The sequence below is a fragment of the Cervus canadensis genome, chromosome 4 (genome assembly GCF_019320065.1).
Source record: "Cervus canadensis isolate Bull #8, Minnesota chromosome 4, ASM1932006v1, whole genome shotgun sequence".
Taxonomy (NCBI): Eukaryota; Metazoa; Chordata; class Mammalia; order Artiodactyla; family Cervidae; genus Cervus; species Cervus canadensis.
In genome coordinates, this window is record NC_057389.1 from 61,049,880 (window position 1) to 61,063,681 (window position 13,802).

The 13,802-nt window shown below is 35.0% G+C and overlaps 1 protein-coding gene across 3 annotated transcripts in view; it reads right to left on the bottom strand.

Annotated features, from left to right (window-relative positions):
* SMAD5 (SMAD family member 5) overlaps positions 1–13,802 on the bottom strand; it is a 74,873-nt gene continuing 61,071 nt past the window's right edge. For all 3 annotated transcript variants that reach the window (XM_043465443.1, XM_043465442.1, XM_043465441.1), the window contains exons 5-7: positions 8,867–9,088; positions 6,510–6,766; positions 1–5,070 (exon numbers count right to left, since the gene is read on the bottom strand). In XM_043465443.1, the coding sequence (XP_043321378.1) occupies positions 4,927–5,070; positions 6,510–6,766; positions 8,867–9,088 (623 nt within the window). In that variant the 3' untranslated portion in view covers positions 1–4,926. The remainder of the gene's footprint in view (positions 5,071–6,509; positions 6,767–8,866; positions 9,089–13,802) is intronic.

Here is a 13,802-nt window from a genome sequence, read left to right on the forward strand (position 1 = left end):
CAGATTTTGAGATTTATTAAAATAAAGTATTAGCAAACAATATGCAAAAACAAAGTTCTTAAAAGAGTTATGGCTTTGAAAAGCACAATATAGTAAAACCTAATACATATTTTTAAGTATCAAAATGATAACAGAATTGAAGCATGTTGCTATAATTTCATTTTCTACAACATAAACAGAAGGAGAACAAGGACAAGTAAGAAGCAGACCTATAGTGCAGCCATTGGTTTGGTCTTTATTATCCTCATACGAAGTATCTTTTTAAGAGAACACTGGCAGGATTACATATATATATACCCACTTCTCATGATTACAATCCTACTCAATTTTAATATAAGCGATTTTCAAAATGCAACTTTAACCAACCATGTTGAAAAGAAAAGCACCTGCCCAACTATTATCTTCAAGAGTCCCTACAGTTAAAATACTTTATGAATAAATCAAAGCAACATCATCTTCAATGGTATTAGACTATCATAAAAGATTTCTGACTCTAATAAAAGATTTCTTCTTTATTTGGGATTGTTTGGCCTCACTGGAGTTTTGTTATAGCTAACACCAGCTAGTATTAAGAAGGCACTATCTATCGATGGGGTAAAAACAAACAAAAAAAACTACCTCTACACAAAAATTCACTTTTAAAAAACAGTATCCTCAAATGAATCCTTAAAGGACCATGGTTTACAACAATTTAAAATTTTAAGAATTTTAAGAACTGAATTATTTGGATGAGAACCAAACAGACCTTTTTCACTCTGTCATAAGTAACAGAAGAATCCTGCTCTGAGCCTGGATCTTTTCAGTAAAACAACTCATCACTTGTTTTACAGCAATTACTACCAGCAAATATTACAGCATAAGCTCTTCTTTAAAAAAAAAAAAAATTGATACTTAATCCTTCTCACTGGCTTCTGTAAATCATCCAATTTTAAAGTAACACTTCAATTACAATAATTCATTTTAAAAGAGAAGTTTCTATTATGAAAAATCCAATATAACAAAGGCTTGACAAATACTCTTACCTCTTGTAATTAGGACATGCTAAACTGTAATCCAGTGAACTGCAAAGAACTGTCCACCTTTCCGTTTAGCAGGTAGAACTGTTTACGCAGAAGAAATGCCTCAGATTCTCTCTCCACACATGCATCTTCTATGAGAAGAAAACCTCCTCAGGGTCCCACCTGTGTTAGTGAGGAAAATGCTACTCTCTTAGGGAGACAGGCATCAAACCCGAGATTACCACCCAAGAAATGCTGTGCTAGTATCTGAAGAAATGTCCATAAACCAATACTTAGGAAAACTCCCGCCAATAAAAATCACCAAAAACTTCTAAAACCATCAGGCTGTCTACTATCTTAAAAGATTCTTGCTTATTTGATGGGTTATAACGAGGACACATTCATAATTCCTACCAGAGAGATTTAAGTAAGAATCTATTATAATAAGATAAGGAAAAGCTCTGAGCCTCTTCTAAGTTAGTAGATCCAAAATTTTAATTATTACTAGAAGTTAAATTTAACAATTATAAAAAGATGTTTCGTTCTTCAGAAAATATAAAAGATATTAATATATTTTAAGTGGGAGAGTTATAATGGCCTAAAGTAACATTAAGCAAGCAACCAGACAAAGTATAAAGAAATGGATCTAAACCGGAATATTAGATGCTCTCTGCAACGCAAGTACAACACTCAAACAGGTACTATCAAACTTGAATTTAGAGGTTCTCTGTTACTGGCATGATTTCACTTTTGCATAAACTTTCTCCTTTAAAAGAACACTATGACAGGGGAACTGTTTCTTCCAGGTACTCTAAGATAATACTGAAGGTTATATAACATGAGCCCCAGTCCTTATCTTGACAAGAGACTTCAGATCTAAATACTTACTGATCATTTTCCATCCTAAAAGAATGTCTTCCTCTCAAATGTTATGAAAAGTATAAAATAGCTATACTCTCTTTTCATACTGTTAGGTATAACTTACTGAACTATCTAGTAATCTTACTGTGGATTTCACCTCAGAAACCCAGCCAATTCTATTATCATAGTTTACTTACATAACAAGAGAATGGAAAAAATGATTTATACTCTGTTGTAAACATTTGACATTTAGATCGATGTTTTCTTTAAATTTTCTCTAAAGAAAAAAAGTTCACTTCAGTAGATCAATAACATGCCTACTAGTTTATATTCCATAACTTAAGCCAGGTAATTATGTAGAGATATAGTAGTCAAATGCACCTCTTAATTCTGTCATTTTTTTTCCAGTCAGTATATTTTTGTTGCTTTAATACATTACTGAGATTAATTTTGATTCTATTCCTCTTTTTTGCATTTACCAAACTGGTTGTAGTTTTATTATCCCCAGACTCTGTCTTTTCAGTTGGCATATATTTATATGTTGTAATGCTATAAAATAAGATTATTCTGGGTGTGATGATGCTTTCATAAATTTGACTATAAACCATTCTGGAGATTAAATAAAAACTTAAAATTGTAATTTTATGAAATGGTTTCTTTCAGAGGTACTTTTCTCATTGGTAAAATTTTAGTTTTTTTAATCTCACTGGCTAATTTTTATTTTCCATCCATTTCTGTACTGAGCATCCTCAAGAATTACAGGATCAGCTGGACTGAATGAAGTTTTCATGTAAAACCCAGGGGTGTGGAGTTAACAGCTTTTAGGAAATACAACAGGCTGATACTTTTCCATGAAACTCTTATCAGTTAATAGCTTCAGTACTGTCATTCATGAGACACAACGCCTTAGAGAAAACACAGAAAAAGCCAATCACATAAAATCTTGCTAACTCTAAAGGTTGCTATATGAATAAAAACAATTTTTAATTAACTCAGTTGAAAGCATCAATAAAAACAACAGTTTCCATCAGTTCAGGCCCACTGATGCTGATTACATGCATATGCCAGTCACTCTAGGTGGTTTTTCTACAAATGTGTTTCAAAGATTGTGCCATGAACCTGGCTAAGTTTACAATGATGTAAATGGCTAAGTTCTATCACTAAGCAAATAATCCTCTTTTGTGTGGCTGACACAGTTCTGGAAGACTGAGAATGCACGTCGTATAAAACTGATGTTTAAGGCTCAGGTTACTGTCAAGAGATTTTCACTTAGCAAAGGACTGAGAGCTGAAACATGAATGGCACTGCATCTGAGAAAACTAAAACCATCCGTTGGCTGCACTTTATAAAAGCAGTAAATAATGTTATGGAAAACAAAAAACTGCATTCTCCTTTCCTCAAAAATGCATTTTTTTCCTCATAAAAGCAGAAAGGGCAAAGAAGAAAGTCTAATGAAACTAACATTTTAAAAAGAAGATGGACATGGCTCCACGTATTTTTAAAAGACACTGGAAAATAAGCTTCTTCTAGTAAGTAAATTAGGTGATTTTCCCCCCCAAAGTAACATCTTTGTTCTTCATGCCATAACTAAGTGTCCACTGTACTGTTTCTTAGGAAAAGAGGTTATGAGTCCTTCACTCAAAGCCCTTACGTATGGCTGATTAAAAGAATATTTTAGAGTTTTTGTGTCTTTCCTCCCTAAGGATTGTTGAGACTAGCATCCACATAGGTTCTTAAAAAAATGGAAGAGCATGCATGGTAACTGAGAGAACAGTCTGTATTCTTTGATATGTGAATGTTTTCAAACCAGCTAGCTCAATAACCACTGCTGACTGATTCATACATCAGATAGGTGGCCTCATTGTTGGGGCCAGACTGAAGAGGCTCCTATGGTTATAAGACACAGGTTCCTGCATGGGAGACTGATGTAAGTTAACAGCAATGGGATTAAGTAGATTTTCCAATATTAATATCATCCATAAAACTGCAGGGAATTAAAAAGAAACCTTAAACTGGAGCTACAGGATAACAGTCTAATAATCTAGGTTGAAAATACAACAAAAGCTAGAAAAAGAATAACTTTCTATAACTGTAATCTATAAATTGCAGTGTTTAATACAAAAGGGGTACCAAGGAAGCAAGGATGAGCACTTAAGTCCAAGTCACTAGAGTGTGTTTCACAAAGGTTACACTAAAAACTGTCACCCATCAAAGTGCAAAATAAAAGATTAATGCATGTCAAAATTAGAGTTCTTGCAATGTTGGCCAAAAGCAGCAAACACAGCTGAACAAGGCCATGCGCGCACTGTCACCAGCTATGAAGCAGAACTCACAACTGACGTGAGTAAATGACATATAATGGAGATCTGCTGTTCGCAGTAACTTTTTTTAAAAAAGGAAAAGTTTTACAAAAGATATACTGAGTGGAGTCACAACACACTGACGACATTTAGCTGTATTAAATGTAAATTTTATGATGTCATTTAGAAAATTATCACTCGGCTTTTATTGAACACTACTTGTTAGAGCAGTGCATAGTGTTCCTTCAAATAAAAGATTTTTTATAGTTTCTTTTAAGTCCCTACCATATGCTTTTATAAAACAATGATATATACTTTTTTAAAGTTGGTGGGACTAAGAAACTGGTAAAAGCACAGTTCTTCAGAATCAAGGCTAAACAGAAGACTTTCATTGGACACCCTCTTATACTATTAAAATTCTTTATCATGTGATGCATTACTTTTCCAAAAAAAATTTCACAAATAAAAAAACTGTTGGGACAATAAGGCAAAAGTATGTTCCAGTTTAAGATCAATGCCAAACTTTTGAACCGGGGCACAATACTTACTCTGCACCTTTCACAACACTTTTGAGAGTTAATCACATGAACATGAATACAAACAAATGTTGATTCATCATAAAAACAAATGTATTGGTCACAATTATGTAGAAAAAGAATAAGCTGTAAAATCTGTTTTCCATGTAAGCTCACAGTATCTGTACTGGAAGTTTCCCTAAAATTAAAATAAGTCCACTAATAATATAACTGAGAAAGAATAGTTCTGCACTATGAAACAGAAGAAATGGGGTTTAGGGGGGAGCCCATCTGAGTGAGGACTTTATCTAGCCACTGAAGAGGCCCATGAAGATGAATCTCAATCCAACATGGGGTGCTGGTAACATCTTGCCGGTGATACTCTGCTCCCCAGCCCTATGAAAATGAACAGATAAAACAACAAGCCATTTTTTAAATCATTAACCAGTCTAAACCAATTTTCACACGCTAACAAAAAATAAACTTTAACATTAGAGATATACAGAATGTAACCTGAAAGGAAAACTCTCAAAACCAATCTTAGTATTCACCATGGAATTAAAAGCAAAACAACAGCTACATCATCATAACATACAATCCCTTAACAGAAATCCTGGAGGCAAGATACGTTCCAGAATTCTTTTTTTTAATTTTTAGAAAGTTAGTAATGGTGCAATATCTCATAATTAAAACATCAACAATTCTGCAATGAGCTATAGTCTCTCTTTAATGGATAAATAAAACCCATATGTAGCCTCATGTAAGTTCACATCAGATTTTGTTAACAAAAAATTTTAATTTTTAGGTTTTTTTAAAAACATCAGATAAGGCACTGTAAAACTGATCAATGCATGCACATGCAGTTAAAGTGGCAGTGATATATCATCATCCTTTAAGATGGGACACTACTGGGATGAACTGAGCTGCACCACTGTAGCCTAAAACTCCAAAGAATAAAACAGAATTTTTCACTTTTATTTGCTGGATGTATTAAGTTCTCTGCTTTACTGCTTACAGTAGTCCTTGCCTAGGAAAATCAAGTGGGGTGTGATGAGGATGGAGTGGGGAACTAGATTAAACATGCAAAGCCATGTTTCTATAACAGGGAAGGGAAATGCCTTCAGGGCTACTGATAAACTGCTGCAACAAAAAGGCCTATAACAAGCAGCAAGGAACACTGGGCTGTGGGACTGTGGGCCAGAAAGAAAAAATCCTACACAGAGCATTTGACAATTACTCTTCTTTGGCTAAATCCTTAAGGAACAAGTGGATACATTACAGGTTGCTAAAAGAGATCACTAAAACTCTTTCTAAATTTTGCTCATGAATGATCATTTGCAATGCCAATAAAATCCGGCCAAGAGCAAATGATAAATTCGAAAAGTTCTTTCAATTTTGCAAATCCTTAATAACAGAGCTTAAAACAAGGAAAAATAATTTTATTATGGTGATGAATTCTTTAAGTCAACCTAAGGGATCTAGTAATAATTGAAATTGCTGAAAGTAAAGGAACTTAAAAAGCAGTTTTAATATTAAATACTTCTTAGCAATTTAGCTAAAATTTAACTGAAATTCTTTATAAACTCAGCCCCTATTCAATACCAATATCAAGCATTTTATTATAATGTCTGAATTATAAAATAAAATCACAAACCAATCATGTGGTTTAAGTTATAAAGTTAAGAATTTTCTTTGGAAACCAGTTGAATCAGGTCAGAAGTAATTACTATATTTCATTTAACACAGACTTTTAAAAATTACAACCTACAGACATATAATACATATGTTACATGTTACAGTGACTCAAATTAAGCTACAGGTCTCAACCCACTCACCTTGACAAAACTCATTCGAATGGTACACATTTTGGTGAGCTCATATACTGCCTCAAATCCATGGTTGACAGACTGAGCCAGAAGCTGAGCAAACTCCTGATTGTTAAAAATTTTGAGGCTGCAGCTGCTGGGAATCTTACAGACAGTGGTAGGATGAAAGCCATGATGAAAGTTGCAGTTCCTACTCTGAACAAATATGCTGCTGTCACTGAGGCACTCTGCATATACCTCTCCACCAACATAGTACAGATGAACACCTTAAAAATACAGGAATTACAAGAGTCAACTTAACAAAGCAGTATAATAAAACTGAAGAGGGTGCATGAGGTACAGACAAAATAGCTACTATAGAGCAAGTCTTCAAACAGAAACTACCACTAGATGGCCTTATGTTGCTGAAGATAGTCGAGGCTAATGTCTGCATGAATGTTCATGTGAAGGACTAATGCTGAAGCTGAAATTCCAACACTTTGGCCACCCGATGTGAAGATCTGACTCATTGAAAAAGACCCTGACGCTGGGAAAGACTGAAGGCAGGAGGAGAAGGAGATGACAGGGGATGAGATGGTCGGATGGCATCACCAACTCGATGGACATGAGTCTGAGCAGGCTCTAGGAGTTGGTGATAGACAGGGAAGCCTGTCGCAAACAGTCCGACACGACTGAGCGACTGAACTGAACTGAGTGTCTGCCTAAATCTAAAATGATCCTCAAATATCTAAGACTTAAGACTTAAACAGGGAAGGACTGTCACAAACAGTCCGACACGACTGAGCGACTGAACTGAACTGAGTGTCTGCTTAAATCTAAAATGATTAAGTCTCAGGTTGGCAGCATATTAGGTTATCAGTTCTCAGAGTTGCTTTTTTTCCCCCTTTTCCAACAATCTTTCATTATCTCTATGAGAGAAACAATGACCAAAAAAATCCCCCAAGAAGGCACCTTATGATGAATCCCTTCAAAGAAATGTTCAGTGCTATCAACTACCATGAATAGTTGGTTGGCAAGAGTTTTGCACTCTTTTTGCTAATGGAAGGGTTTGCACCATTGACAAAAAAAAGCAAGCAAGCTAAGTCATATAATTTCAGGTTATAGGAAGAGTCTTTAAATGGCAGATTTACTTTATTTTCCTTTAAAAAATGTTTTTGATATTTTAAAAAATATATAAATAATATATGAATGTTCACTATTTAAAAGTTCAAACTATATAGCTAAAGCTTAAGTTGTTCCCAACTTTTCACTACTGCATGTAGTAAAAAGACCATTATAGTACATATGTGTGATTCACAGACTAGTATCAGGCTATGACATTAAAAAGTATGTTCTGTTTCTGAGCAAATAAAAATGACCCCTGGAAGAAAGGCTCCTAGAACTATATACTGGGGAAAAAAAGGGTAAAATGAGTCTAGTATTTAAGAATTCACCAAGCTTTCTCTTAAATTATCCTACTGTAGAATGAAAAATCAATGCATAGAAGTGGGGCATTTTTACCTAAAAAATCATAGCAAGTTAATAGTTCAGTCAGAAAAGAATGGAAACTTTCTTTCCAATTTATTTTTGGACACAGTATTTTTCTGAGTCTCTTCTGTAAGAAATCACATTACAATTAAAGTTATTTACCTTTTGTTCCTAAGACCTTCTCAGGTCAAAGAAGCAAAAAGTGGAAAGTAGTAAAAACAAAACTTCAAAGATAGGCAAACAGCCCTTCCTGGGACAGGTTTCCTCTCTGACCACTTAAGGCATGAGACAATTTCACTGCAATGTGAAAAGTTCCTTGTTTGTTGTGGCAACTGTCTTGGAGGATGAATTATAAATAGAACCCTGTTACCTGAATTTAAAAGGTGGGCAGAGTGGTAGCGAAGCCACTGAAGACTTACGTCATTCAAACTGGATTTCCTACCAGTAACCCTGTTTCTCCATCATAATGGAAATTCTTACAAGTCATCTCAACCCAAAATATTCCACAAAGATCATAATTCAAAAATTTTAATCCTTCACTAGCATTCATATATTTTACAAATATTTCTTGTGTATATACTATGAGCCAGGCATTGTTCTAATTACTAAAGATACTGTTACGAACAATGCAAATTTCTGTCTAGCTTGTATTTCAGTTAAGACTGAAAATGAAAAACCACAGAATAGTATGACTTCAGATCCTAAGTACTATGAAGAAAAATAGGCAGGATAAACAAAATAAGTCTGAGTACATCTCTACTTAATACATTCTTCTGTATCTGCAACCTGGGGCAAGACCATGCCTTAAGCTTCTTTGTATGCCCTTACATAATGCAGGGTACATAGCAAGCACAACAAACAACTGAATTCAACTGAATGTAGGAAAATGACAAAATTACCTTTTCCGATATGTCGCCTAGTGTTTTCAATTGTTGAATTACGATTAACATTTGACAACAATCCCAAGCAGAATCTACTTTTGTTATTCGAAGGATCTGTGAATCCATCTACTAATACACTAGTAGAAGATGCATGAAAAGCTTCTCCAACACGATTGTTTAATTCATAATAGACAATTGAACACCAATGTTTGGGCTCTTCATAGGCGACAGGCTGAACATCTGTGAACAAACCAGACACAAAAACAATGTTTAATGATCATCAGAAACTCAAAACTACTTTGGTGTTTCCTTTAACCCAACTCAAGCACTATATTAAAAAGAAAATTTTCAGATATTTCACTGACGTCTCATTGCTGGCTTTCGGTCTGTATCAAAAAAACAAACAACAGACGTGCCTTTTTTTTAAAAAGATTTTTTTGATATGGACCATTTTAAAAGTCTTTATTGCATGTGTTACAATGAAATTTTTATTGAATTTGTTGCTTCTGTTGCTTTTATGTTTTGATTTTTGGCCAGGGGGCATATGGGGTCTTAGCTCCCTGACCAGGGATCGAACCCATCCTCCCTGCATCAGAAGGTGAAATCTTAACCACTGGACTGCCAGGAAATTCCCCAGAAATGCTTTGACCATAAAAGTTTTTTAAAAATTATACATATACAAGGATGGGCAACATCGCATTTTAAGTTGCTTTTCAAGCAGAATCGAATCCAGGTTTAAAGTTGAGATGATAAAAGCTCTGTTTCAACAAACTGAAAGACAACTATACCAGCATTTGTAAAATTATTTTAAACAAAAATTTGGACTAAAAAATTAAGGCTATTAGCAAACTAGGAATAGAGGGTAATTTATTCAACTTGATATAAAGAACATTTACAAAAAACTTCCAGCTAATGTCATACTTAAGGGTGAAAAACTAGAAGTTTTTCTGCTAAGATCAGTAACAAGGCAAAGATTTGCTCACCACTCCCTTTCAACAGCATATTGGAAATCCCAGCTAATGCAGTAAGAGAAAAGAAAATAAAAGTTATATGGATTGAGAAGGAAGACATAAAACTGTCTTTGTTCACAAATGACAAGATTATCTATGCAAAAAATCAATCTGAGATGATTGACAGAAAACCTCCTAGAACTGATAAGCAATTATAGGAAAGTTGTAGAATATAAGGTTAATATACAAAAGTCAATCACTTTTCTATACCAGCAATAAGTGAGTAGAATTTGAAATAAAATTCATTATCATTCATAGCAGCACTCAAACAATGAAATATTTAGGTAAAAAACAAACAAAACAGGTAAGATATATATATTGAAACTATGAAATTCTAAATAAAGAATTCAAAGAAGGAACTAAATAAGTAGAGAGACAGTCTATGATCATGTGCAGGAAGCCTCAGTTCTCCCCACCATGACTTAAGAGTGAATGAAATCCCAATAAAAACTTCAGCAAATCATCTTGTAAACTGATCCGAAGTTTACATGGAAAGGCAAAAGACCCAGAAGAGCCAACACAATACTGAAAACCAAACCAAGACGACTAACACCATCCAACTTAAAAACTGGCTATAAAACTATAGTAGACACTCTATTAAAATCATCTCAAAAATAGATCACAGAGATATGATATAAAACTATAAAACTCAAGAAAACAGAGGAGAAAATACAGATGACCTTGAATATGGTAATGACTTTTTAGATACAATACCAAGGCACGATCATTGAAGAAATAATTGATAAAGCTAGATTTCATTAAAAATTAAAAACTTCTACTCTTCAAGACACTGTCAACAGAATGAGAAGACAAGCCACAGAATAGGAGAATATATTTGCAAAAGACAAGTCCTAGTAAAGGACTGTTGCACAAATACAAAGAACTCTTAAAACTCAATAAGATGGCCATAAGTTCGTGGATTTATCTCTGGGCTTTCTATTCTGTTCCATTGGTCTATATTTCTGTCTTTGTGCCAGTACCATACTGTTTTGATGACTGTGGCTTTGTAGTAGAGTCTGAAGTCAGGCAGGTTGATTCCTCCAGTTCCATTCTTCTTTCTCAAGATTACTTTGGCTATTTGAGGTTTTTTGTATTTCCATACAAATTGTGAAATTATTTGTTCTAGTTCTGTGAAAAATACCGTTGGTAGCTTGATAGGGATTGCATTGAATCTATAGATTGCTTTGGGTAGAATAGCCATTTTGACAATATCGATTCTTCCAATCCATGAGCATGGTATGTTTCTCCATCTGTTTGTGTCCTCTTTGATTTCGTTCATCAGTGTTTTATAGTTTTCTATGTATAGGTCTTTTGTTTCTTTAGGTAGATATATTCCTAAGTATTTTATTCTTTTTGTTGCAATGGTGAACGGTATTGTTTCCTTAATTTCTCTTTCTGTTTTTTCATTGTTAGTATATAGGAATGCAAGGGATTTTTGTGTGTTAATTTTATATCCTGCAACTTTACTATATTCATTGATTAGCTCTAGTAATTTTCTGGAAGAGTCTTTAGGGTTTTCTATGTAGAGGATCATGTCATCTGCAAACAGCGAGAGTTTCACTTCTTCTTTTCCTATCTGGATTCCTTTTACTTCTTTTTCTGCTCTGATTGCTGTGGCCAAAACTTCCAACACTATGTTGAATAGCAGTGGTGAGAGTGGGCATCCTTGTCTTGTTCCTGATTTCAGGGGAAATGCTTTCAATTTTTCACCATTGAGGGTGATGCTTGCTGCGGGTTTGTCAAATATAGCTTTTATTATGTTGAGGTATGTTCCTTCTATTCCTGCTTTCTGGAGAGTTTTAATCATGAATGGGTGTTGAATTTTGTCAAAGGCTTTCTCTGCATCTATTGAGATAATCATATGGTTTTTATCTTTCAATTTGTTAATGTGGTGTATTACATTGATTGATTTGCAGATATTAAAGAATCCTTGCATTCCTGGGATAAAGCCCACTTGGTCGTGGTGTATGATTTTTTTAATATGTTGTTGGATTCTGTTTGCTAGAATTTTGTTAAGGATTTTTGCATCTATGTTCATCAGTGATATTGGCCTGTAGTTTTCTTTTTTTGTGGCATCTTTGTCTGGTTTTGGAATTAGGGTGATGGTGGCCTCATAGAATGAGTTTGGAAGTTTACCTTCCTCTGCAATTTTCTGGAAGAGTTTGAGTAAGATAGGTGTTAGCTCTTCTCTAAATTTTTGGTAGAATTCAGCTGTGAAGCCATCTGGTCCTGGGCTTTTGTTTGCTGGAAGATTTCTGATTATAGTTTCGATTTCCTTGCTTGTGATGGGTCTGTTAAGAAACTTAAAAGCTTTTGCACAACAAAGGAAACTATAAGTAAGGTGAAAAGACAGCCCTCAGATTGGGAGAAAATAATAGCAAATGAAGAAACAGACAAAGGATTAATCTCAAAAATATACAAGCAACTCCTGAAGCTCAATTCCAGAAAAATAAATGACCCAATCAAAAAATGGGCCAAAGAACTAAACAGACATTTCTCCAAAGAAGACATACAGATGGCTAACAAACACATGAAAAGATGCTCAACATCACTCATTATCAGAGAAATGCAAATCAAAACCACAATGAGGTACCATTACACACCAGTCAGGATGGCTGCTATCCAAAAGTCTACAAGCAATAAATGCTGGAGAGGGTGTGGAGAAAAGGGAACCCTCTTCCACTGTTGGTGGGAATGCAAACTAGTACAGCCACTATGGAAACAGTGTGGAGATTCCTTAAAAAACTGGAAATAGAACTGCCATATGACCCAGCAATACCACTTCTGGGCATACACACTGAGGAAACCAGATCTGAAAGAGACACGTGCACCCCAATGTTCATCGCAGCACTGTTTATGATAGCCAGGACATGGAAGCAACCTAGATGCCCATCAGCAGATGAATGGATAAGGAAGCTGTGGTACATATACACCATGGACTGTTACTCAGCCGTTAAAAAGAATTCATTTGAACCAGTTCTGATGAGATGGATGAAACTGGAGCCCATTATACAGAGTGAAGTAAGCCAGAAAGATAAAGAACATTACAGCATACTAACACATATATATGGAATTTAGAAAGATGGTAATGACAACCCTATATGCAAAACAGAAAAAGAGACATAGAAGTACAGAACAGACTTTTGAAGTCTGTGGGAGAAGGTGAGGGTGGGATGTTTCGAAAGAACTGCATGTATACTATCTATGGTGAAACAGATCACCAGCCCAGGTGGGATGCATGAGACAAGTGCTCGAGCCTGGTGCACTGGGAAGACCCAGAGGAATCGGGTGGAGAGGGAGGTGGGAGGGGGGATCGGGATGGGGAATACGTGTAAATCTATTGCTGATTCATGTCAATGTATGACAAAACCCACTGAAAAAATAAATTAAAAAAAAAAAACTCAATAAGAAAATGAATAAGCCAATGAGAAAAACTGGTCAAAGATATGAACAGACACCTCACTGAAGAAGATATACATAAAAGCAAATATGCATATAAAAAGATGCTCCACACTGTATGTCACCAGGGAAATGCAAATCAAAATAGCAAGGAGATACTACTGCATTAGAATTACCAAAACCATTAGAATTGCCAAATCCAAAACACTGACAATCCCAAATACTGGTGAAGATGGGGAGCAATAGAAACTCTCATTCACTGCTGGCGAGAATGTAAAATGGTACCGCCACTTTGGAAGACAATTTGTTGACTTCTTACAAAGCAACAAACTCTTAATCCAGCAAATGTGTTTCGCACTATTTGCCTGAAGGAGTAAAAAACTTAGGTCCACACAAAAACTTCAGAGAGATGTTTACAGAAGCTATTTATAATGGCCGCAACTTGGAAGCAACCAAGATATCCTTCAATATGTGAGTGGATAAATAAACTGTAGTACACCAGACAACCAAATATTATTCAGCACGAAAAAGAAATGCACTATCAA